General features: G+C 46.3%; 3 protein-coding genes across 4 annotated transcripts in view; 2 read left to right on the top strand and 1 right to left on the bottom strand.

The window, feature by feature from the left end:
- LOC146356171 (uncharacterized) overlaps nucleotides 1-26,513 on the bottom strand; it is a 277,120-nt gene that overhangs the window by 108,222 nt on the left and 142,385 nt on the right. The window lies entirely within an intron of this gene.
- LOC146356175 (uncharacterized) overlaps nucleotides 1-26,513 on the top strand; it is a 94,546-nt gene that overhangs the window by 18,765 nt on the left and 49,268 nt on the right. The window contains 2 exon segments of the mRNA XM_084831867.1: nucleotides 10,888-16,768; nucleotides 19,597-19,624. Of these exon segments, the coding sequence (XP_084687993.1) occupies nucleotides 10,888-13,122 (2,235 nt within the window). The 3' untranslated portion in view covers nucleotides 13,123-16,768; nucleotides 19,597-19,624.
- Nucleotides 5,974-8,978, top strand: LOC146356178 (zinc finger and SCAN domain-containing protein 31-like). Of its 2 annotated transcripts, none has more exons than XM_084831830.1 (3): nucleotides 5,974-6,897; nucleotides 7,054-7,180; nucleotides 8,473-8,832. In XM_084831830.1, exons 1-3 carry the CDS (start codon nucleotides 6,484-6,486, stop codon nucleotides 8,727-8,729), a joined length of 798 nt encoding a protein of 265 aa, XP_084687956.1. In that variant the 5' UTR covers nucleotides 5,974-6,483; the 3' UTR covers nucleotides 8,730-8,832. The 2 variants fall into 2 exon arrangements, with proteins under 2 accessions (XP_084687956.1, XP_084687957.1); XM_084831831.1 differs by lacking the exon at nucleotides 8,473-8,832 and adding an exon at nucleotides 8,879-8,978 and having other exon boundaries at nucleotides 6,005-6,897.

The following is a 26,513-nucleotide window of genomic DNA, read 5'->3' as shown; positions in this document are numbered from 1 at the left end:
TTGATGGTTGAAGATTTATCTTAAGCTTTATTACTATACAATACTACAGTCTCTCTTTGACTATTATTATTTCTAATATTCAGGCTTTTGGGAATGAAGTGTAGAACTGTGGTGCTGATATAAAAGATTGTACTACTAAATTGTAAGATTGTATAATAGATGTGGTTTTTTTCTTTTTAAAAAAATAGAATATTATTGGAGCCTGGGAGATGTTGGAGTTTAAATTTAATTCGTAGTTGGGGGGGGGGGAGAACTGGTTTCTTTTTTCTTGACCTCCTTTTTTCCTCTCCTTTATTTTTCCTTTTCTCTTTTTTTTCTTCTCTTTCTGTTATTGTGGTATCCTCACTAAAATATTGTGTGGATGAGAACTGAGGTATTGAGTAGGTTGTTGGTAATTCTGGTAGTGCTTATAAAGATAAAATAGATATTTTAAAAAAAGATAATAGTGGTTCTGAGAGTTCTTCTGCCAGTTCCTTAATTGCTCTAGGATGCAGTTCATCTGGCCCTGGAGATTTGAACTCATTCAAAGTCATTAGGTGTTCCTTGACCATATTCTTATCGATCTCAAGCTGCGATCCTGCCCCTTCAGCCTTTACTTCGCCTTTGCCAGGGGGATCATAAACCTTCTTTTGGGAGAAGACTGAGCCAAAGTAGGAATTGAGCAACTCTGCCTTTTCTTTGTCATCTGTTATCACTTTGCCATCCTTATTTAATAGTTGAACCACCATTTCATTCCTCTGTCTTTTACTATGCATGTACCTGAAGAAAGCCTTTTTGTTGCTTTTAGCCTCCCTCGCTAACCTCAGCTTGTTCTCAGCTTTAACCTTCCTGACGCCATCCCTGCAATTCTGTGCTACCTGCCTGTACTCTTCCTTTGTTGCTTGGCCTTCCTTCCACTTCCTATATGTGTGCTTTTTTGTTTCCAGGTCATCTCTAAGCTTCTTGTGAAGCCACATTGGCTTCTCCTGTTGTCTTCCGCCTTTTCTTCTTGTTGGAATTGTTTGTAATTGTGCCTTGAGAATTTCCTTTTTTAAAAACTCCCACCCATCTTGGACTCCTTTTCTCGTTAGTGTCGCTTGCCATGGGACCTTACTTATCATTGTTCTGAGTTTATTAAAACGGGCTTTCCTAAAATCCAGAGATTATGGTTTCTTTGCACCTGAAATGACACTGAGTCTGCATGGCCATTGGCCATGGGAACTGACTCATCGGAGGACCCACCAAACTCCAGAAACATCTTGTTTTCGCTTTCATTGCCCATTTTGTAGGAGATCTGTCTGGGTGGGATTTCCTGCTCCTTGGAGGGAAACCAAAGCATCATAAGCAAAGCCAGAACAAAGCCTTCGCTGCCAGCTTCCACCTGGGATCGCCAGGGGAGGAAAAACTCAGAACCCCGCATAACCATCTGATGCAAGAGGCAGGAAACTTGGTGCTCTCCAGAGATTTTGTATTACAGCTAGCTCCCTTGATTCCTGACCATGGGCCTTGCTGGCTGGGATTTAAGGGGCTTGTCGTGTAAAACAGCTAGAGGGCACCAGGATGTTTCAAGGTTGGTGGACTGCACCCTACAGACTCACACAGACTCTGCGTCCAAACAAACTTCAAAGTTGTCTTCAAACCAAGACTCCTGTGTACCGAGCTCTCTCTCAGGCTGTGGCCTCTCCCTCCTCAGGCCAGGAGCGGCGGCTGTTGCCCTGAGCCTCTTCCAGGCCCCTCCCAGGAAGCACAACCCACTCTGGCCCAGTCCAGCTCTTCTTTCCTATGGTTGCCCCGGTTGCCTTCTTTGCTTTAAGAGCCCTTCCAGCTGCTTGGCCTTCAAGGGTTCAGTGGGCTGAACCGGATTCCTTGAGAGGAAGGGAATTGGGTGAGGGGGAGGGGCTCCCCCCAGAGCAGGTGCCCATCAAAGTTACACAGGGGAGAAACTAGAAATGCTTGGAGTGTGGAAAGTGCTTCATTGTGAGGGCAATCCGTCCTAAATCTCCCACTGGCAAGAATGACGGCCTGTTTTCCTCCATAAGATCAGGCCAGGCGGTCACGTCTGATGTAACCACCCGGATGGTGTGTCATCTACAGGCGCCTCGGCCCTCTGCTCAAGGCCAGGCGCGGCCCCAGCTAACTGGGGAGGGACCACAGCTGGCGCAGGTGGGGGGTTCCAGCCGCTTGCGGGCCAGGGCGGCCCACCCAGGGGCTGAGCTGGTGCCCGGCTCAAGGAAATCTGCCCTGGGTTGCCAGGGCTGGGCTTTAAAAGAGGGCTGAGGCTAAGGCTGAGGCATGGAGGCTCCCTTCATCCTGGTTGTCCTGGACCTGCAGATGGCTGGTTGCTATTTGGGGAGATCCATACTTAGGTATGGAAGGAGAGGCCAGGTAGATTTATTATTTTGCTTGGGTGTGTGTTCAGGAAGCCCTCTGTTTATAGTTAAGTGATTGGGCTTTCTACATTCTTGTGTAATGTGCTACCTCCATTCTTCCCTTTCCCTCTACCCCTTTTGTCAGATCTGAATCCAACGTTTAGTTGGTGTGATCTCTCTGCATAACCTCAGTGCAAATTTCAGCGTCTCTTGGCTTAGGAGGGTGGCTACTGGGTATGCTGGGGGACTGAAAGGCCGGGTTTGGCCAGTCCTACTTCTGGAAGGACAGCCAGGATCCCGCGATGGGGTCCTGAGCGGCCCTCCTTTGCAGGGAGGCTTCGGCCGGTCCCGGTGGCTGGGATCCCCCTCCTTCATACCCACCATTCAGCTTCATTCGGGGTTTTTTGTATTCCTTTCCTAATGGGGTTTGCCCTTTCCCAAGCAAACCGTTTCATCAAGCTGTCCAGCTGAACCCCAAGAGCTCTTTCTTGGTCAGTCCCCCCAGCCCCCATCCCATCAGCATATACGTGAATTCGCACTTGCAAGGGATGAACCGCGGCAGGCGGCTACTCAGGAGAGGGCTTTTCAGTGGTGGCACCCCGGTTGTGGAACCCCCGCGCCCCGAGGCTGAGCTGGCGCTACCCTGCGGTAGCCACCCTCTTGGCCGCGTGAAGCCCTCGTCACTTCGAATCGCTCCTGCACTCTTGCCCTGTTTGCGCCGCTGCGGGACCACACCTCGCTTCGCCGCGGCAGTGCGCCTTTCGAAACGGCCGCACTGTCCCCTTGTCGCGGCGCGTGCTCCCAGCCTGCGAGCCCGCGGGCTTCGGCCGAGCAGCGGAGCAGCGCCAGCCACGCACACGCGGGCCGGCCCTTCCCCGCGGGCTCGCTGCGCTGGCGCGCATGGGCCGCCGCAGCGCCCGCTCCGCCGCGCGCTCTGGAGGGGGGGCGGGGCGGGGCGGGGCCGCCACGCACAGGCGGCCACGCGCCTCCGCAGCCTCCCTTCCCGGCTGGCGAGGCGCGTTCCCGCGGCTCCGGGGGGAGGCCCAGCGCGGGCTCGGCTCGGCTCTCCGGGGCGAGCGGCTGCCCGCGCCTCCCAGGGAGGAAGGGGCGGGCAGGAGGAGGGCCCCGCGCGCGCCCGCCCCGACTCCCTCCCTCCCTCCCGCGCGCGCCCGCCCGGCAGAGGACAGTCCGGCCTCCCCGCGGGACAGGCGAGTCTCCTCCGCCCCGCCGGGCGCGGGGTCCCGGGCTGCGGGGCCGGGGGAAGGCGGGAGGGGTGCGAGGGCCCGGGGGCGGCCCGGCAGGCCGAGAGCGCAGCCAGCCGCTGGAGGGCGGAGGGGAAGCGGGGCGGTGACTGGGCTGCGGAGAGCAGCGGAGGGAGGCCGGCGGGCCGGAAGAGGCGCCGCTGCGCCGGAGAAGGCGGCTCGCCTCGCTCCGCAGGCCTCGGCCTTGCGCCATCCGGTGCCCGCTCCTCCCGGCGTGCCAGGCGACGCCCCCGTCGCCCCAGCCCGCCTGGCCATTGGAGGGCGCCAGGCTGGGAAGGCTGCCCTGTAGAATCGCGCGCACACGCACGGCCGCGGGGGACGCATCAGTCTTCCAAAGCAAGAGCAAGGGCCGATGAAATTGGCATGTCAGAATGTGGGGGGCGGGACGGGGTGGGGTGGGGTGCAGGGGGACCCCCAACTAAGCCGGCCAGCGGACCTGAGTTCTTTTGGTGCGCTAAGGTTGTGGGCTGCTGGGAGGCAGCGGCCAGCAAGTGGCGGGGACAGGATGCGGCCCTGTGTGAGCCTTGCATCTGCTCCCGCAAGCAGCTCTTATCTGTGAGAGAAATGGGACCTCCGTGGACGGAGGCAGTCTACCTGATCTCAGAGGCAGCAGAGACACGTCACCTAGTGTAACATTTAATAATTAAAAAGGTGTCTCAATGAGAGGAAAGGTTGTGTTTTCCCTAGAAATCTAGGCTTTACGCATATGTGCATTCAAGTGATTAATACACTGTCCACAAGTCAGAGAATTCATCAACTCCTCTTTCCTTAATTGAGAGCCCTAATGTGAATGAGTTTCCAGGTACCTTAGTGTGTGTTTACATGTATGGCCCCCTTTTTCCCCTCTTGCCAGGCTCACATGGGCCTCCCCCTCTCCATGTTACCCTTACGACAACCCTGTGAAGTTAAGCTGAGAGTCAGTGACTGGCCCAAAGTGACCCAATGAGCTTTGTGGCTGAGTTGGGGCTAGAACCCGCGTCTCCTGAGCCCCAGTCCAGCACTCTAACCACTGCAACATACTGTTTCTCTGGGTATGTGAGACTTGTGGAAAAAGGTGCTCGCCTGAGGACTTGGGGGGAGGGAGAGTGTCAGGGTTCCCTTTGGTCCCCGCTGAACTTCAAACAGCCAAATCAAAACACAGACAAGAGGCTTCTGTCCAGGGCTTTTTAATCCTTTCACTTCAGTGGGTCATACAGATGCAAATTGTCAGTAAGTCGCAGTCTGCAAAGGAAATGCCTCCAGGGAGCTCAAAGGGAAGCTACAAAGGTTGAAAGTTGCCCACCCCTTGAGAAGAGCCGGGCATACAAGGTTGAAAGTTGCCCACCCCTTGAGAAGAGGCGGGCATACAAGGTTGAATGTTGCCCACCCCTTGAGAAGAGGCGGGCATACAAGGTTGAATGTTGCCCACCCCTTGAGAAGAGGCGGGCATACAAGGTTGAAAGTTGCCCACCCCTTGAGAAGAGGCGGGCATACAAGGTTGAATGTTGCCCACCCCTTGAGAAGAGGCGGGCATACAAGGTTGAAAGTTGCCCACCCCTTGAGAAGAGGCGGGCGTACAAGGTTGAATGTTGCCCACCCCTTGAGAAGAGGCGGGCGTACAAGGTTGAATGTTGCCCACCCCTTGAGAAGAGGCGGGCTTACAAGGTTGAAAGTTGCCCACCCCTTGAGAAGAGGCGGGCATACAAGGTTGAATGTTGCCCACCCCTTGAGAAGAGGCGGGCATACAAGGTTGAATGTTGCCCACCCCTTGAGAAGAGGCGGGCATACAAGGTTGAAAGTTGCCCACCCCTTGAGAAGAGGCGGGCATACAAGGTTGAATGTTGCCCACCCCTTGAGAAGACGCGGACATACAAGGTTGAATGTTGCCCACCCCTTGAGAAGACGCGGACATACAAGGTTGAATGTTGCCCACCCCTTGAGAAGAGGCGGGCATACAAGGTTGAAAGTTGCCCACCCCTTGAGAAGAGGCGGGCATACAAGGTTGAAAGTTGCCCACCCCTTGAGAAGAGGCGGGCATACAAGGTTGAAAGTTGCCCACCCCTTGAGAAGGGGCGGGCATACAAGGTTGAAAGTTGCCCACCCCTTGAGAAGAGGCGGGCATACAAGGTTGAATGTTTCCCACCCCTTGAGAAGAGGCGGGCATGCTTTTCTGACTTAAGGGGTGGGGGGGAATCTCCCTCCCTCTCGTGAGATCTCTAGGCTCTCTAGGCGTAGCTGTTCTGCTGGGCCAATCGGGCAGATCGCCTAAGCTCCGCCCCGCCTCCTCTCTCTTGGCGCTGCATCTGCGCCTTGCGTCTAAGAATCCAGGCTCTCCAAGCCCCCCCCCCCCCGTTCTCTAACTCTCACAGGGAGTGTGAAGAGAGGCCCTCTCTGTCCAGCTGGACTATTGAGACCTGAGGGGTCTGTCTCTGCCGGCCTGGAAGAGTCTGGGAAAGTTTTGTGGTTCCTCTTCGGAATCTGAGCTACTCTGCCACTGCCTATGCTCAGAGGCACCCCTGACAGCGAGGGCAGAGAAGGGGTGGAGGCTCAGGGCACGGCTGAGACAGGGCAGGTTTGTGCAGGGGGAGTTGATGAGGACAGAGCAGTGTGTGGGATGCTGCATCTTCAGACCCTCCAGCAGGTTGAGGGCTCAGGTGAAGGACCCTCCCCCAGTCTCCGCTGTCTCTTTGGGCCTTGGCATTCACCAGCCTTTCTGGTTGCTAGCCGGAATCATCCCTCTTAAAAACATAGTCCTGCCCTGAATACCTCACAGGACAATGTCTTGGCTTTGCAGGACTTGGTAGCTAGTCCCATTGCCCTTGAGACAGAAAGTGCCAGAAGAAGGAGCAGTTCCTTTGGCCCCATCAGAGGCTTCCTTGGAGCAGAGATCCAAGATGGACGAGAAAGACTCAGCTGGCCCCGGAGCAGGAAGGGGGCCTGGTACCACCACAACTGGGAGCAGTGGGGAATTCTGGGAAAGACCGGTACAGAGCATCCTGGGAGAACAGCTGCTCCACCCTGATGTACAGAGCCAGCATTTCCGGCAGTTCTGCTACCACGAGGCCGAGGGCCCGCGAGAGGTTTGCAGCCGACTCCATCATCTCTGCCTTCAGTGGCTGAAACCAGAGAGGAACACGAAAAGCCAGATGCTGGACCTGGTGATCCTGGAGCGCTTCCTGATCAATCTGCCCTCGGAGATAGAGGGCTGGGTGAGAGAATGTGGAGCAGAGACCAGTTCCCAGGCGGTGGCCCTGGCAGAAGGTTTCCTCCTGAGCCAGGCAGAGGACAAGAAACTGGAAGAGCAGCAGGTGAGAGCCTTTCTTCTTGATGTTGCTAAAGGATTCAGAATGAGAGCTGGGTACTCTAAAATGTTCTACTAATTGTCCAGAATCTTTGCCTATAGTACCATTCCTTTTCCAGTCCTCCTCCCCATTGCATGTCCTGGATCCTCTTTGCTGTTTCAGGAGCAGGGCCTGTTTGCAGAATTGGGCACTGATTTCCCTGAGGCAGAGAAGGCTCCATCAGGCAGCAGACAGAGTCCAGTGCAAAGGAGGATCATACTGGAGGGTGACAGAGGAGCCACCGTGCAGGGTAAGGATTACTGGGGCATGCCTCAACTTGCTTTCCCTCTCTGGAATCTGCAAGAATTCCATGGGATCTTTTTTGGGGGGCTTGAGGGGGTGGGGGGACTGACACTGAACTTCATCCTGTCCCACAGAAACGTGTTTACTATCAACACTGGAAGACGTTGTACCTGGAAACCAGAATTGTGTTTTCTAGTCAAGGACCCAAATGGGGAGAGATGTGTTTTCACACAACAGAAATTTTAAAAATGGGTATAAGCAGCAGAGGTTTGATACTCAGACATGTACACATGGGCTCAGTCTTGGGCCCAGTGCTCTTCAACATTTTTATTAATGATTTGGAGGAGGAGGTGCAGGGAATGCTGATCAGATTTGCAGATGACACAAAATTGGACAGGATAGCTAATATGTTGGAAGACAGAAACAAAATTCAAAGTTATCTTGATAGACTGGAGCACTGGGCAGAAAACCAGAGAATGACTTTTAATAGTGATAAATGCCAAGTTCTGCACCTAGGAAAACAAAACCAAATGCACAGTTACAAAATGGGGGATACTTGGCTCAACAACACTACAAGCGAGAAGGATCTTGGAACTGTTGTAGATCACAAGCTGAATATGAGCCAACAATGTGATTTGGCTGCAACAAAGGCAAATGCTCTTTTGGGCTGCATTAATAGAAGCATACCTTCCAAATCCTTGGAAGTATTAGTTCCCCTCTACTCAGCACTAGTTAGGCCTCGTTTTGAGTACTGTGTCCAGTTCTGGGCACTGCACATTAAGAAGGATGCAGACAAACTGGAGAGGGTTCAGAGGAGGGCAATGAAGAGGATCAGGGGACTGGAAACAAAGGCCTCTCAGGAGAGACTGAAAGAACTGGGCATGTTTAGCCTTGAGAAGACTGAAGGGAGATAGGATAGCACTCGTCTAGTATTTGAAAGGTTGTCACAGAGAGCAAGGCCAGGATCTCTTCTCAGTCGTGCCAGGACATGGAATAATGGGCTCTAGTTACAGGAAGTCAGATTCTGGCTGAACATCAGGAAAAACTTCCTGCCTGTAATATGACAATGGAACCCGTGACCTGGGGAGGTGGTGGGCTCTCCCACACTGGAGGCATTCAAGACGAGGCTGGACAGCCATCTGTCAGGGATGCCCTGACTTGGATTCCTGCACTGAGCAGGGGTTGGACTCGAGGGTCTTGTAGGCCCCTTCCAACCCTACTATTCTATGATTCTGTGTGTTGTGTAATCTCAGAGGCAAGCAGATGCTCCTGGTTTCCCACGCCCTTTGTCTCCCACAGGTGAAAGGAGGATGCCGGCAATACATATCCAGCCATCTCTTCTTGGTGGTGGAGGGGAAACGGCTGCCCTGGACCCCTATCAGGTAGCGGGAAGAATTACTAGGGAGACATGCAGGGGCAGCAACCTCTGTCCTTGGCTCACCTCCCTGGGCCTGAACAAATCTCCGTCCTTATCTTTGCTTCTGTCAAAGTTGCCCACTTGGAATGCTGTGAGTGCCTCTCGTGAAGGTTTAGATCACATTTCCCCCCATCTTTAGGGGCCCGTGGGAACAAAAGAAGAGAATAGGGCATGTATGAGATGCTGAGAATCATCACCCTTCATCTCACCTGAATTAGTGTTTAGGGTTTTGCTCATCTGTAATATTCATGGAATCTCTGAGGAGAAAATGTTTCCCTTTCCTTTCAGGGTCTGGTGGCCTTTGAGGAGGTAGCTGTGTCTTTCACAGAGGAGGAGTGGGCTCTGCTGGATCGTGACCAGAGAGCTCTGCATCGGGAAGTCATGGGGGAGAATTCTGGGATCGTGGCCTTTCTTGGGAAGGCTCTGTCTTGCCCTGGTTGGTAATAATATCTTGTTTACAACTGCAGCTATCTAATCTTAGGGGTTTTGCACATTATGTATGTTTCCTTGAGGCTGCTTGTTAAACATAACGGCGCCCTCTTGGACTTGGAGTTACCTTTCCGAACCTGTTGTATACATTTTGGCTGGGCTTCTGTTGATGTGATTTTGAGTAATCTCCAAGCATTTTGAAGGGATTTAATCCCCTTGACCCCCTCTTCTAACTTTCTTTTCACCATTTCCCTCATTTTAGAGAAGTTTCCTCTTTTGAAGCCACATGTGACTGAGTTGGACTTCCCGGGGAATTTTCCACTTAAATCTCTATTAAATCTGATAGCACTGTGGTCACTGTTTCCAATTGGTTCAACCATATTTACATCTTGTACTACGTCCTGGGCAACATCAGTTGGGATTAAGTCCAAGGTCACCTCCCCTCTGGTCGGTTCCATGACCAACTGTTCTAGGGCACAATTGCGTAGGGCATCGAGAAATTTAACCTCTTTGTCGTGACTGGAACATGCATTGATCCAGTCAATGTGGGGGTAATTAAAGTCACCCACTACTACTTCCTTGTTTGGATGCCTCCATGATTTCGTTTTCCATCTCAGGGTCACTCTGAGCATTCTGGTCTGGGGGACAGTAGCACATTCCCAGCACTAAATTCATTGCGGGGGCTGGTACGGTCACCCACAGCGCTTCTGTGGAAGAGCCTACCCCTCGTAGGTGTTTCAGTCCGCTTGACACAATGCCTGCTCTGACGTGCAAGGCAACACCTCCCCCAGTACATCCTTTCCTGTCCTTTCTGTAGAAGAATTTGTCCAATCCCATTTTTTACGTATAAATGCTCTCGCATAAGGATGTATCCATGACAGGAAATTATGCTGTGCACAGCCCCCACATCCACATCATTTGGCAAAATGCAAACTCAAGACTGTGTACTGCCAAAGTCAGACAGACCCCTGATTGGTGTGGAGGCAGTGAAATCCCATGTCTCGTCAGACGAGATGGTCTTGGAGTGAATATTGAAATCTCACCTACCTTGGGTGGACCACAGCACTGCACACAAGACCACCTCCATCAGGCAGGGCAACTGTGGTTGTGTCAGGTACACTAATGGAATCCACGTTCCCTGTGGAGAGCCCGCCACTCCGTTTGCAAACTAGGAAATTGCCCAATGGGATTCCAGGTGGAATCTGATAGACACCACCTAACCTAATGCTTCTGTTCTGCCAAGGGTGAGAGACACTGCCAGGAATCTGCTCCCTGGATCCACCCAGGTCTCCCTAAGAGACACTAAGTTGGCTCAGTTAGCCGATGTTAACTCCCCGTGTCTTTCCTGTTTTCCTGGCTGTTCTCATGTTGACCTCCATAGTATTGATCTTCATATCTGAACCTGTGAACCTATGAGCTCCATGTCTGAACGGGCGCCGGGTTCACATTCTGTATCACAGCTGCTGTCAGTTAATGCCAGTCAAGACAGGCTGCAAAATGCATGGTAAGACCTGCCTCCTGTCCGGGTCTTTTCAGTTCCTCGCTTTATCACAAGGATTCATTGAGGATGTTCAGTGATTTGAGGTTCTCTTTCTAACTCTTACCAGTTTCCCATCTTCGTTGCAGGAGGTGATGATTGGGAAGCCGAGAGTGAGGGAGACCCATGTGAAGAGCCATCAGAAAGAGACGGATGTAAACAAATGGAATGTGGGAGAATAAAAACTGGAGCAATAAAAACTTATTGGAAGATGAGGAATAAATTTTCCGCTTTTCAGGGCAGTGACAAATTGTATAAATGCTTGGAGTGTGGAAAGAGATGCAATATGAGAACAAACCTCGGTAGACATCATAGAATTCACACAGGAGAGAAATCATATGAATGTGCGGAGTGTGGAAAGAGCTTCAGAACAAGTGCAGACCTCATTTCTCATCTAAGAATTCACACACTGGAGAAACCATATAAGTGCTCAGAGGGTGGAAAGAGCTTCAAGAGGAGCACTGAACTCACTTCTCATCACAGAATTCACACAGGAGAGAAACCATATAAGTGCGCAGAGTGTGGAAAGAGCTTCAAAATGAGCGCTGAACTCACTTCTCATCAAAGAATTCACACACCAGAGAAACCATATAAGTGTGCAGAGTGTGGAAAGAGCTTCAAAATGAGCGCTGAACTCACTTCTCATCAAAGAATTCACACAGGAGAGAAACCATATGAATGTGCAGAGTGTGGACTGCACTTCAGTCAGAAAGCGTACCTCACTTCTCATCAAAGAATTCACACAGGGGAAAAACCATATAAATGTGCGGAGTGTGGAAAGAGATTCAGAACAAGTGCAGACCTCACTTCTCATCACAGAATCCACACAGGGGAGAAACTATATGAATGTGCAGAGTGTGGACTGCAGTTCAGTCAGAAAGGACACCTCACTTCTCATCAAAGAATTCACACAGCGGAGAAACCATATGAATGTGCAGAGTGTGGGAAGTGCTTCAGTCAGAAGAGAAATCTCGCCTCTCATCAAGGGAGAACCCACTCAAGGGAGAAACCGTATAAATGCTTGGACTGTGGAAAGTGCTTCAGTGTGAGAACACACCTAGCTTCTCATCAAAGAATTCACACAGGGGAGAAACCATATGAATGTGCAGCGTGTGGAAAGTGCTTCAGGCAGAAAGCACACCTCACTTGTCATCAAAGAATCCACACAGGGGAGAAACCATATGAATGTGAGGAGTGTGGACTGCACTTCAGTAGGAAAGCACACCTCACTTGTCATCAAAGAATCCACACAGGGGAGAAACCATATGCATGTGCGGAGTGTGGACTGCACTTCAGTAGGAAAGCACACCTCACTTCTCATCAAAGAATTCACACAGGGGAGAAACCATATAAATGTGCAGAGTGTGGAAAGAGCTTCAGAACAAGTGCAGACCTCACTTCTCATCAAAGAATTCACACAGGGGAGAAACCATATAAGTGCGCAGAGTGTGGAAAGAGCTTCAAAAGGAGCACTGAACTCACTTCTCATCACAGAATTCACACAGGAGAGAAACCATATAAGTGCGCAGAGTGTGGAAAGAGCTTCAAAATGAGCGCTGAACTCACTTCTCATCAAAGAATTCACACACCAGAGAAACCATATAAGTGTGCAGAGTGTGGAAAGAGATTCAAAAGGAGCACTGAACTCACTTCTCATCAAAGAATTCACACAGGGGAGAAACCATATAAATGTGCGGAGTGTGGAAAGAGATTCAGAACAAGTGCAGACCTCACTTTTCATCAAATAATTCACACACCGGAGAAACCATATAAGTGTGCAGAGTGTGGAAAGAGCTTCAAAAGAACCACTGAACTCACTTCTCATCACAGAATTCACACAGGACAGAAACCATACGAATGTGCAGAGTGTGGAATGTGCTTCAGTCAGAAGGCAAACCTCACTTGTCATCAAAGAATCCACACAGGGGAGAAACCATATGAATGTGTAAACTGTGGACTGCACTTCAGTCACAAGAAAAGGCTCACTTCTCATCAAAGGATTCACACAGGGGAGACCTGAATGAAGAGATTCAGAACAAGTGGAGACCTCACTTTTCATCAAATAATTCACACACCGGAGAAACCATATAATTGTGCTGAGTGTGGAAAGAACTTCAAAAGAAGCAGTGACCTCACTGCTCATCAAAGAATTCACACAGAGGAGAAACCCTATGAATGCGTAGCGTGTGGACAGTGCTTCAATAGAAGGACATACCTCACTTCCCATCAATTAATTCACACAGGGGAGAAACCATATGAATGTCCAGAGTGTGGAAAGAGCTTCAGAAAAAGCTCAAGCCTCACTTCTCATCAAAGAGTTCACACAGGAGAGAGACCATATGAATGTGTAGAGTGTGGAAGGAGATTCAGTGCAAGCAGTGTCCTCAATAGACATCAAAGAACTCACACAGGGGAGCAACCATATGAATGTGTAGAGTGTGGTAAGTGCTTCAGTCACAAGAAAAGGCTCACTTCTCATCAAAGGATTCACACAGGGGAGACCAGTGTAAATACTTGGGGTGCGGAAAAGGATTCTGACATAATTCAACCCTTAAAACTCATCTGAGAAAGAAACATGGGGGGAGAAACCATATCAATGTCCAGAATGTGGAAAGAGCTTCATTTTTAGCTGAAACCTCAGAAGACATCAAAGAACTCATGGGAGAAGCCATATAAATGCTTGGAGAGTGGAAAAAGCTTCAGTGTGACCACATGCCTCTGTCAAAATGATATAATGGTATAGACATGCTTGAAGTACATAAGTTTCCATGTGAGTATAAACCTGATTTCGCACCAAAGAATTCATATGGGATAAACCACATTATTGCGTGGAATATGGAAAATCAATGTCACTTCTCCCAAAATAACTCATATTTTACATCAGAGAACGCACTTGGGAGAATGAGTTTGAAGGGCTGACTGCACCCACACAAGCTTTCCGATTCCTTAAGTTTGAAATCCTACTCATGGGCCCACCAGCACTATCCATCAAGTTGGAGGGAACAAGGCAGGACCTTCTTGGTGGTGGCCCCAACAGTGTTGAACTGCCTCCCATGATAACTTCGCTTACCCCTTCACTGTATGTTTCAAACAGCTTTGAAAATCCTGATTGTTCACATCTGGTTTTACCCGATTCATTTGGAGTTTGCCCAGCTTTTAAAAAATATTTCTGTGAAAAGGTAACAATACAACATAAATACAGTTCGAACGAAGGGAGCGATTCAAAGACAAAATCTTACCAATCTTACAAATAGATGGTAAGACTGGCTCCTCCCTCACAGTAGAAAGTGGTGTCTCCTCTCACAAACGGATCAGATGCTCCGGTTTCTCCCTTCTGGGATCTGGTGGGTCTCCTCCAGCTCACCTTGTGCTTTGGGGGAAGAGGAGTCCCAAACTGAATAGAACAGCTGGCATGATGACCGGGGGGGGGGGGGGGGGGCTGCTCAGATTCTAATCACCGCCTGCCGGAGAAAAGGTGTGTGGGTCATTAAGCTATGGTTATAAACTCATGTTTATAAATCCATATTATCAGTGAACAAATAGAATACATGTGGTTTACAGCAGGAATGGAATAGGGAATTGGAATGTCCAATTTTGTTTAATCAGCGGACCGCTGTTTTGGCGTCTGTATCGGGTATCTCTATGGATCTTCGGTTACGTCTTACTCAGCAAAAACTTTTTTTTCAGGTCTATTGGGCGCCACAACGTCTCTTTAATAGAGGCTTGTCAATTCGGCTAATCATTGGAGGAGTAATATAGTCAATGCTTCTCTTATCCGTATGTTTTGGAAACGCCCAATAGTTGCCCCCTTTTGGGAGGAAGTTGTTATATGGACAAATTTTGTATTGGAAAGCTCTCTTATATTTACTGATGTAAATGTTCTCTTAAATTACTTACCTGTTGTTTGGAAGGTGACACGTGGTCAGCGTAAATGGATCTTTCATTCCCTTGTGGTTGCCAAAAGACCGATATGATGATACTGGAAGGATAAAAGCTCACCACCTGTAATGCAGTGGATCAAAGACTTAACAATGCTAGCAACATTTGAAAGAGTGGTATATAGCTGTAACTTGCAAATGGACTTATATTTGGATATCTGGTCTGCATTTACTGAAGTTTATGTGTAACCTATTTTTTCCTCTTTTTTCTCCTTAGAATATTGTAATATTTGAAACTGAGGGTTTTAGAATATGTTGTTATACTTTTAAAATCTTTTGGTTTTTTATGTTTCTTGTTTGTTTTTTTTGGTTTGGTTAAAATTCACACTTAAAAAATTGAGTAAAAAAAAAACCTATGGGGAAGATGGATAGGCAGAAAAGAGCATGAGGGACCTCCCCCTCCCCACATTTTACTCCAGAGGACGTGGTGCAAACAGAGATCTCCCTCACAAAGACCTCCTCAGGCAACCTTTTTCTTTCCTACTCTGCATATCTGAATTGATTCCTCAATGATACTTGTGTATTTTGATTAGAATTAGAGTCTGTGGGGAGTATCTGTACCAGTGGAAGGAGAAATGAGTCTGCTTGATCAGGGTTTAGGATTTTGGAGGAGTCTGGACTACTCGCTTCACTTTTCACGTTCTTATCAGCCACGTTTTACATCCACTAACAATACAACTTTTGCATGGCTTGAATTTTGAACAACAGCACTGTGCTTTTGGACTTGCATAACTTTCCTTGTAGTGTGCATTTTGTGCATGGCTGCATAGGTTTTTTTTAAAAAAAACCCTGACAGCACCAAGGAGCAGGTCTACCATTTCTGGCGACTGAACAGCGAGAAGCCTGGGCACGAAGTGTACCAAGACAGATCGATCCAGCCTTGGATAAATTTGTGCGCCAGGCCTGCCCCTCTGTTGTTTCTCACTGAATGGACCTGGTGCACAGGCAATGCCCTCCCACTGCTGAAACCCTCGGTTCTTTCCATAACTCCCTCCACCCCTGCAGTGGCCCTTTGGGTTAATATGGGGTGTGTGTGACCTGCTCAGCTTGCAGCCCACTGCTAGGCAGCACTCTACAGGTAACACACAGTACACTCAGGGCCCTTCACCAGGCTGATTTATTTGTACAATCCATGAGAAAAGACTAATTTATGTGGACCTGCCCACGGGAGCCTTTCTGCTAATACAAATGGATGACGTTTGTCTGTCTTAGTATATTGACTACAAGATAAGGTGAGTTTGTGGGTGTTAAGCAAGTAACGTTCTTGGGAGGACTATGGCTCGTATAAGATTATAACGTTTTGGGGTGAGTACGATTTGTTTGCATTTGCAACAAGAAGCAAGAGAGTAAAGTGTAGCTAGGCTGTATATGAAAACAATTTTCTAATATGGATATTCCCTTTCCTATTTGTCTTCCTGGTCATTCCAACAAAGTTTCTTAACCGTCTAAGGCAATTTTGAAGAACAATAGATTTTCAAAGGAGAACAAATGCCTGTTGTAAGAAAAGTATTTCTGCAAAATAAGATGATGTGAGGACTGGACTTCCAGTCAGAGCCAATGTCATCCTGGCATCTCAAACAGCTTTTAAAGGTTGAAAAACCTTTTTATCTTCCCCTGGAACTAAAAGGGGAAGCAAGAGCTCCATCTGGATGAAATCTTGGAAGAGTAGCTCATTTTGCGGAGCAGCAGAACGGCTGGACTCCAAGGTTAGTTTTCTGGAGCAAAGACACCTACTCAAAGCTGTTTTGAAACTCCTATCTAATTAGGAGAACACAGGGCTGACAAGTTCCAAATGTTGTTGGTGGTGGTTTTTTTTTTACTGTTTATGGATTAGAGAATACCAACAATATTTGAGGACCTGCAAAATGTGCCTAAGGAGAAGGATGGCAACATCAAGGGGAAGGAAAAAAGGAACGGGACCACTGCCGACCCCCCCCACACACACATACACACCTCCCTTGGCAAAGGCTCCTAGAAATGGTGGAAATATAGAGGAGCTGCTTGCTTTGATAAAAACGTCTTTTCAACTGTCAGAACAGGCTGAGATTGGATACAATCCAAGATTCCATTATCGCTCTTCAAGTGGCTGTGGACCTAATTAATACTTCTCTGCAAGAGACGGAGGCGAAAGTTAGTGACCTGCAAGCTTGGGTGTCGACTCAAGAAATTACAATGCAAGCTAATAATATCCTGTCTACTAGAATCTCTCAACTGGAAGCATTCACTCGAAGAGCAAACCTACGCATTATTGGCATCAAAGAACCACCCACTGATGTAAGCCTGTTTAAATTCTTGGATAAATTCCTGCATGAACTACTCGCTTTGCCATCTGATTATTTCCCTTGACATTGAGCATGCATTTTGTGTTCCAAGCCTGGTGCATAGTGTTAAAGGGACTGCTGTTACTGTTATAGTTCAGTTTGCAAGAGCTTCTATAAAACATTACATTCTGCACTTGGCAAGAGAGGGGGAGATCATCTTTGGGGGCCAAAACGAGATAAAGTTATGCTATTTCCAGATTACACTAAAGAAATAGCTGATAAAAGAAGGCAATTCACTAAGGCGAGAAACCAGGCAAGACAAATGAATTTACAATATCACATAAAATACCCTGCCACATTTTGCATTCTCTTTGAAGGCCAGATGAAAAAGTCTTTAAATCATGAAATGGCAGAAGCTTGGCTTGTTGGTAAAGCACGGGAGACATCTTCAGCCCCATGAGCAGGGAATGTACAGTCAGGGCCAGAAATATTGGAACAAGGATAACTGTTTTGGCAGTTGGCCTCTGTGCACCACCACATTGAAGGTGAAAGGAAACACACCCAGATGGGAGCAAAGTCAGGTCTTTCAGCTGTAATTCAAGGGGTTTGACAAAAGTAGGGCACTAACCATTCAGGAAGTACAGCCTAAATGGCATACACACACACCCATCGTTGGTGGCTCATTAGTAATGGAACAACATCATTTCAAACTTAAGGATCGCCTTTAATACCTGGATGAAAATCCTTTGCAGTCAATGACTGCCTGAAGTCTGGAACCCATGGACATAACCAAATGCTGAGTTTCCTCCCTCGAGATGCTTTGCCAGACCTTTACTGCAGCTGCCTTCAGTTGCTGCTTGTTTGTGGGTCTTTCTGCCTTCAGTCTTGTCTTTAGTAAGTGAAAAGCATGCTCTATTGGGTTGAGATCAGGTGACTGACTTGGCCATTGAAGAACATCCCACTTCTTTGCCTGGAGAAACTCTTGAGTAGCTTTTGCTGAATGTTTAGGATCATTATCCATCTGCAATATGAAGTGGCGTCCTGTCAGTTTGGCAGCATTCAGCTGAATCTGAGCAGAAAGTGTAGCCCTATACACTTCAGAATTCATCCTGCTGCTTTTATCAGCAGTCAGGTCATCAGTAAACACCAGTGACCTGGTTTCATTGGCAGCCATACATGCCCATGCCATAACCCTGCCTCCACCATGTTTGACAGATGATGTGGTATGCTTTGGATCATGAGCTGTTCCTTTCCTTCTCCATACTTTTCTCTTCCCATCATTCTGGTACAAGTTAATCTTGGTTTCACCAGTCCAAAGAATCTTATTCCAGAACTGGGCAGGCTTTTTTAGGTGTTTGCTGGCAAAGGCTAATCTGGCCTTTCTGTTCTTGAGCGTTATCAGTGGTTTGCACCTTGTTGTGAAGCCTCTGTATTTACATTCATAAAGCCGTCTCTTGACTGTAGATGTTGACAGTGACATGCCTACCTCCGTAAGAGCGTTCTTGACCTGGCTAGATGTTGTGAAAGGGTTCCTCTTCACCATGAGCAGAATTCTGCAGTCATCCACTTGAGTTGTCTTCCGTGGTGTCCCAGGCCTTTTGCTGTTGCTGAGCTTGCCAGTTAATTCCTTCTTTTTCAGGATGTTCCAAACTTATATTGGCCACTCCCACTGTTTTTGCGATCTCTCTGATGGGTTTATGTTGTTTCCTCAGCCTAATGATGGCCTCCTTCACTCACATGGACACCTCTTTGGACCTCATGTTGGGGGTTCCAGTGAACAGCTACCAGATGCAAATGTAACACTCAGAACCGCCTCCAAGCCTTTTATCTGCTTGACTGGTCATGGGGTACCCAGGAAACAGGCCGCACCTGGCCACGCAGCTGCTTGCCAGCCATTCGTTCCATTACTTATGAGCCACCAACGATGGGAGGGGGGGGTGTATGCCACTGGCTGTACTTCCTGAATGGTCAGTGCCCCACTTTTGTCAACCCCCTTGAATTACAGCTGAAAGTCCTGACTTCGCTCCCATCTGGGTGTGTTTCCTTTCACCTTCAATGTGGTGGTGTACAGAGGCCAACTGCCAAAACAGCCATCCTGGTTCCAGTATTTCTGGCCCTGACTGTATGAACAATTATCGCTTGTCGGTCTGTTTGGGTTACAAGATCCGGGCAGTATGCCAGAGATGATTGTTTACATATATCCGGTTTTTTTCCTTCCATTTTCTTTTAACTCCTTATAATAGACATGATATACTGTACATAAAATTCCGGTTTGTGGGTGTATAGCAATGTACACACTCATATATATATTTAGAAATTATACTATCTAAAATATAGATAGTATAACATATACTAGTGATTGTTGTTGCTTTTTTTTCTTTTATCCTTAATAATTTCCTTCTTTTTCTTTTAATTATTATAAGTATCATCATTATTATTATTATTATTATTATTATTATTATTACTATGAGACTATGATTAGTAATATTCCTGGTTGGTTGATTTTAGCTTTACCATTATATGTTAGTTGAAAAGCATTTTATGGCGAGGGGAAAAGAATTGTATGCCTGTTTCCTTGCTATAAATCTGAGGATATGTTACTGAAATAAGATGGATTACCTAGGCTGTACTGAATTGTAATATTGGCGATGGTATAATCTTTTAAGTAGAGTGATACTTGAAGTTTATGTGTAAGGGAGTCTAAATGTAACCCTTTTATGTAACTTTTTTTAAAAATACCTTTTCTTGTTCCCTTTGTTTTTCTGTTCTTTCACCGTTTTCCTTCTCTTTCCTTCTTATATTTTCTTTTTTTTTTTTTTTGGTTGTTGCTGCGTCCTCAAGAATACTGTAATGCGGAAAACTATAGATGGTGATTATGTTTATTTCATTTATAAAGATAAAAAGTAGAATAAAAATTAAGTTTAAAAAAAAGATGATGCGAGGACTTAAATTTGTCTGAACATGAAATGGTGGCATCATATAAGGGAATTACAGTTTAGGTGTTTTCTATTAAAAATTCTCTCTTTCAAGAACATGCTTTACGTATGCCATTTTGGAGAGCTATTTACAAATGGTACTCTTTCATTACTACAAATTTACTTCATGAAGCCCACCCTGTTATAAGGGTAGTTTAACACAACCTACATAATGTGCTGTCATATGGTTATACAAAAGGTGCTGGTCAGTTTCAAGTGTGCAATAGAAGGTAGACAAGTCAGTGGTCTGTTTTCATGGGAAGAAGGCTCTTTAATATTATAAACCAGTATTGATGTGTTATTTTTTTAACATGATAATTATTGCAGTTAGAGTAATCCTGAGGTCTCATTTGAAGTTTTTTATGTATACAGACAATAACAGATCTTTGCACTTTGTTGTTCTTACTTTTTGCCTTGTCGGTTTGAATATGTGTAAAAGTAATGGTTTCTTGATTTTTATATGAATGTCAGAAGTATTAATTGTGTATAGGTTAAAAATGGCTGTTACATTTATATAATTTTATAGTAATCATTTAGTTTAGGTGTGTTTCAGATGTTTTTATATGTCCTGGCCTAACATAAAATTACTAAGATGTTGTCTGTATATATTTTTATTGTAGCCCCCCAAGAAGGAAATCAGCATTTCCGAAACGCGTTGGGCCAACATAAAAGAACCGTGCTAAACTTTTTTCAATAGGCATCAGGGATTTCTCCTTTTCTCCTTGTTTTTTCTTGTACATGTGCCTCCCCTCCTCTTTTTCTCCCACCATGGCGCTTGGGCAGTGTGCCAGGTAGGTCCACAGAAATTAGTGTTTTCTCATGGATTGTACAAATAAATCAACCTGGTGAAGGGCCCTGAATCTGCTGAGGGTTTCAGCAGTGGGAGGGCATTGCTTGTGCACCAGGTCCGCTCAGTGAGAAACAACAGAGGGATAGGCCTGGCACACAAATTTCTCCGAGACTGGATCGATCTGTCTTGGTAGACTTCATGCCCAGGCCTTCTCTCTGTTCAGTCGCCAGAAATGGTAGACCTGCTCCTTGGTGCTAACAGCGTTTTGTTTTTTTAACTATGCAGCCATACACAAAATGTAGAGTACATAAAAGAGCCATACTAAACTTGTTTCTATAGGCACCAAGCATTTCTCCATTTTTCATTTCTCCTTGTTTTTAAGCTCCAAGGCCAATGCTAAGAGAGAGATGGGGAGAAGTCCCACTTGGCCCCCTGCAAGAGTTAAAACTGGCAGGTTCTCTTATTCTCCCAGTATTTTAGCATTTTAGCTTCTTAATCTTTTAGCTCTGGTGTTTTAAATCTGTATTTTAAATCTCTGCACTGCTGCTAGGTTTTATTTTGTTTGTATTGTTGTACTGTGGTTGTAAGCTTTTATGTTTTATATTGTTTTATGTTGCGCACACTGTAGCTGTAATTTTTGTGACCCAGCCAGAGAGCTTCAGCTATTGGGCAGTATAGACATTTATTTAAAAGACTAGAGGTACAAAGATCATGAACTCCTGTCTTTGCTGCCATCTTTTGGTGTTTTTTTTGCTAAACCCACCACTTCCCAGACCCAGCTACAGGAAGCTTCTGGATTTCTAAATTGGTGTTTTTTTTTAATGAGGCTGCAATTAATTCCTAACATTAGGAATTAATTCCTAGATATTAATTCCTAGATATTGTGAACTTTATCTGCACACATTGTCAAGGTAATTTTTATAAACTCAGAAGAAAATATTAACAAGACCAGAGGTACAAAGATCATGAACTCCTGTCTTTACTGCCATCTTTTGGTGTTTTTTTGCTAAACCCACCACTTCCCAGACCCAGCTACAGGAAGCTTCTGGATTTCTAAATTGGTGTTTTTTTTTAATGAGGCTGCAATTAATTCCTAACAGGCAGGACCCTCCAAAGGCTTAATACATCCAGAAGGGTTAACCCACCCTATGGGGGTCAGTTGCCCCCCTTTGTCCCTTCCTGCGGATGCCTACGAGCATGGACGAAATGTGGAATGGCTATCATAATGTGACACGAGGCCGTCTCTCCTGGACACTTACCCAGCCAGTTCTCTTACAAGACCAGCAGGTCCTCTATGCTGGTCCCAGGCCCTCCATCCTCCCCATCTGGATTTGGGTCAGAAAGACCAAGGAAAGGGGTCAGGTGCAGGGAGTGCAAGTTGGAAGCAAGCACAAACTGGGACATTGCACATCATTGCTGAGCACGGGAAACATGTCCCCTAAGGCAGCTTCCCACCTCCCTCCCTATTCTACCCCTTCTAAAATCCTATACACAAATCCCACTAACTAGATAGTGCTTCCAGGATCCCTCAGGCCTTGTCTCGCTTCTGTCAGCTCACCCTTTATATAACCTCGGAATCCTCACACAATATAAACCATAACAAAATAGGCAGATGTTTCACAGCAGCTGATCATTTTAATCAAGAGTGTTGTAGGCCTCAGAGTTGCTGTTCTTTGAAAAGTCAAAGGGTGTGGAGAGGAGATAGCTGAACAGCAAAGAGTTCATACAGCAATTTCACTGCACTCCTCTGAGGCTTAACAGAATCATAGAATAGTAGGGTTGGAAGGGACCTATAAGACCATCGAGTCCAACCCCCTGCTCAATGCAGGAATCAAGTCAAGGAATCCCTGACAGATGGCTGTCCAGCTTCATCTTGAATGCCTCCAGTGTGGGAGAGCCCACCACCACCCTAGGTCACTGGTTCCATTGTCGTATTGCTCTGACAGTCAGTTTTTCCTGATGTTCAGCTGGAATCTGGCTTCCTGTAACTTGAGCCCATTATTCCATGCCTCTGAACCCTCTCCAGCTTCTCTGCATCCTTCTTAAAGTGCAGTGCCCAGAACTGGACACAGTACTCAAAATGAGGCCTAACCAGTGCTGAGTAGAGGGGAACTAGTACTTCCCAGAATTTGGAAGCTATGCTTCTATTGTTGTTGTTCAGTCGTCCAGTCGTGTCCGACTCTTCGTGACCCCATGGACCATAGCACGCCAGGCCTTCCTGTCCTGCGTTCTCTCCCGGAGTGTGCTCAAGTTCATATTCATTGCATCGGTGATACTATCTAGCCATCTCATCCTGTGCCGTCCCCTTCTCCTTTTGCCTTCAATCTTTCCAGCATCAGGGTCTTTTCCAGAGAGTTTTCTCTTCGCATTAGGTGGCCAAAATATTGGAGCTTCAGCTTCAGTATCTGTCCTTCCAATGAGCACTCAGGGTTGATTTCTTTTAGGATGGACTGATTTGACCTCCTTGCAGTCCAGGGGACTTGTAAGAGTCTTCTCCAGCACCACAGTTCGAAAGCATCAATTCTTCGGCACTCAGCCTTCCTTATAGTCCAGCTCTCACAGCCATACATTACTGCTGGGAAAACCATAGCTTTGATTAGACGGACCTTTGTCGGCAAGGTGATGTCTCTGCTTCTTACTATGCTGTCTAGGTTGGCCATAGCTTTCCTCCCAAGGAGCAAGCGTCTTTTAATTTCATGGCTACAGTCACCATCTGCGGTGATCTTGGAGCCCAAGAAAGTAAAATCTGTCACTGCTTCCATTTCTTCCCCTTCTATATGCCAGGAAGTGATGGGGCCGGATGCCATGATCTTCGTTTTTTTAATGTTGAGTTTCAAACCAGCTTTTGCACTCTCCTCTTTCACCCTCAACAACAGGCTCTTGAGATCCTCTTCGCTTTCTGCCATTTGGGTGGTATCGTCTGCATATCGGAGGCTGTTGATAATTCTCCCGGCAATCTTAATTCCGACCTGTGATTCATCCAACCCGGTGTTTCTCATGATGTACTCTGCATATAAGTTAAATAAGCAGGGTGACAATAGGCAGCCTTGTCGTACTCCTTTCCCAATTTTGAACCACTCGGTTGTTCCATGTCTGGTTCTTACTGTTGCTTCTTGACCCTCGTACAGGTTTCTCAGAAGACAGGTAAGGTGGTCTGGTACTCCCATCACTTTAAGAATTTGCCACAGTTTGTTGTGATCCACACAATCAAAGGCTTTAGCGTAGTCAATGAAGCAGAAATAGACGTTTTTCTGGAATTCTCTTGCTTGCTCCATGATCCAGCGAATGTTGGCGATTTGATCTCTAGTTCCTCTGCCTCTTCGAAACCCAGCTTGTACTTCCGGTAGTTCTCAGTTCGCATACTGCTGAAGCCTAGCTTGTAGGATTTTGAGCATCACCTTGCTGGCATGTGAAATGAGCGCAATTGTGCGGTAGTTTGAACACTCTTTGGCATTGCCCTTCTTTGGAATTGGAATGTAAACTGACCTTTTCCAGTCTTGCGGCCATTGTTGAGTGTTCCAAATTTGTTGGCATATTGAATGCAGCACTTTAACAGCATCATCTTTTAGGATTTTAAATAGCTCAGCTGGAATACTGTCATCTCCGCTAGCTTTGTTGTTACTAATGCTTCCTAAAGCCCACTTGACTTCTATTAATGCAACTCAAAAGAGTATTTGCCTTTGTTGCAGCCACATCACCCTGTTGGCTCATATTCAGCTTGTATCTACAACAGTTCCAAGATCTGTCTCACTTGTAGTATTGTTGAGCCAAGTATCGCCCATCTTGTAACTGTGCATTTGGTTTCTTTTTCCTAGGTGCAGAACTTGGCATTTATTCCTATTACATGTCATTCTCTTGTTTTCTGCCCAGCACTCCAGCCTATCAAGATCACTTTGAATTCTGTTTCTGTCTTCCAGGGTACTAGCTATCCCTCCCAATTTTTTTGTCATCAGCAAATTTGATCAGCATTCCCTGCACCTCCTCCTCCAAGTCATTCATAAAAATGTTGAAGAGCACTAGGCCCAGGACTCACCCCTGCGGTACCCCGCTCATTACCTCTCCCCAGTTTGAGAAGATCCCATTAAGAAGCACTCTTTGAGTCCGATTCTGTAGCCAACTGTGGATCCACCGGATCGTTGTTTCATCTAGCCCACTTTGAGCTAGTTTGCTCATCAGGAGATCATGGGGCACTTTGTCGAAAGCTTTGCTGAAGTCGAGGTACATTATGTTCACAGCATTCCCACAGTCCACAAGGGAGGTGTCCTGATCAAAAAATGTGATCAGATTAGTCTGGCAGGATTTGTTCTTGACAAATCCATGTTGGCTTTGAGTAATCCCTGCATTGTTTTCAAGGTGCTTCCAGATGGATTGCTCGATCATCTGCTCCAGAATGTTCCCAGGGATTGATGTCAGACTGACTGGTCTGTAGTTCCCAGGTTCCTCCTTTTTGCCCTTTTTGAAGATAGGGACAACATTATCCCTCCTCCAGTTATCTGGCATGTCACCTGTCCTCCATGATTTCTCAAAGATAATAGACAGTGGTTCTCTGAAGATCAGATGAAGTTCACGAATCATGAAATGGCAGAGGCTTGGTTGAATCTTAAAATGTCTGAGAACTCTGTCATAACTCCATGAATTGGAATTTCTAAACAAGTACCGTTAACGGTTTGTGTGTAGCTTTCATGATCTAGGCTAACTCAGAAGACATGTTTTTATATATATTTGTTTACTTTTATGCATTTTATTGTTATTATTTTTTCTCTGTCTTTTTATGACTCTCCTATTTTATATTTTAAAATAGACAAAATATCTAGAATAAAAAATATTGATGGTTGAAGATTTATCTTAAGTTTTATTACTATACAATACTACAGTCTCTCTTTGACTATTATTATTTCTAATATTCAGGCTTTTGGGAATGAAGTGTAGAACTGTGGTGCTGATATAAAAGATTGTACTACTAAATTGTAAGATTGTATAATAGATGTGGTTTTTTTCTTTTTAAAAAAATAGAATATTATTGGAGCCTGGGAGATGTTGGAGTTTAAATTTAATTCGTAGTTGGGGGGGGGGAGAACTGGTTTCTTTTTTCTTGACCTCCTTTTTTCCTCTCCTTTATTTTTCCTTTTCTCCTTTTTTTTTCTTTTTCTGTTGTTGTGGTATCCTCACTAAAATATTGTGTGGATGAGAACTGAGGTATTGAGTAGGTTGTTGGTAATTCTGGTAGTGCTTATAAAGATAAAATATTTTTTAAAAAGATAATAGTGGTTCTGAGAGTTCTTCTGCCAGTTCCTTAATTACTCTAGGATGCAGTTCATCTGGCCCTGGAGATTTGAACTCATTCAAAGTATTTAGGTGTTCCTTGACCATATTCTTATCGATCTCAAGCTGCGATCCTGCCCCTTCAGCCTTTACTTCGCCTTTGCCAGGGGGATCATAAACCTTCTTTTGGGAGAAGACTGAGCCAAAGTAGGAACTGAGCAACTCTGCCTTTTCTTTGTCATCTGTTATCACTTTGCCATCCTTATTTAATAGTTGAACCACCATTTCATTCCTCTGTCTTTTACTATGCATGTACCTGAAGAAAGCCTTTTTGTTGCTTTTAGCCTCCCTCGCTAACCTCAGCTTGTTCTCAGCTTTAACCTTCCTGACGCCATCCCTGCAATTCTGTGCTACCTGCCTGTACTGTTCCTTTGTTGCTTGGCCTTCCTTCCACTTCCTATATGTGTGCTTTTTTGTTTCCAGGTCATCTCTAAGCTTCTTGTGAAGCCACATTGGCTTCTCCTGTTGTCTTCCGCCTTTTCTTCTTGTTGGAATTGTTTGTAATTGTGCCTTGAGAATTTCCTTTTTTAAAAACTCCCACCCATCTTGGACTCCTTTTCTCGTTAGTGTCGCTTGCCATGGGACCTTACTTATCATTGTTTTGAGTTTATTAAAACGGACTTTCCTAAAATCCAGAGATTATGGTTTCTTTGCACCTGAAATGACACTGA

This window comes from Heloderma suspectum, chromosome 2 (assembly GCF_057233095.1).
Source record: "Heloderma suspectum isolate Gila_16-S chromosome 2, 16-S_ref, whole genome shotgun sequence".
Taxonomy (NCBI): Eukaryota; Metazoa; Chordata; class Lepidosauria; order Squamata; family Helodermatidae; genus Heloderma; species Heloderma suspectum.
The sequence above is the reverse complement of the archived record's forward strand: the minus strand, read 5'-3'. Positions and strand labels throughout refer to the sequence as shown.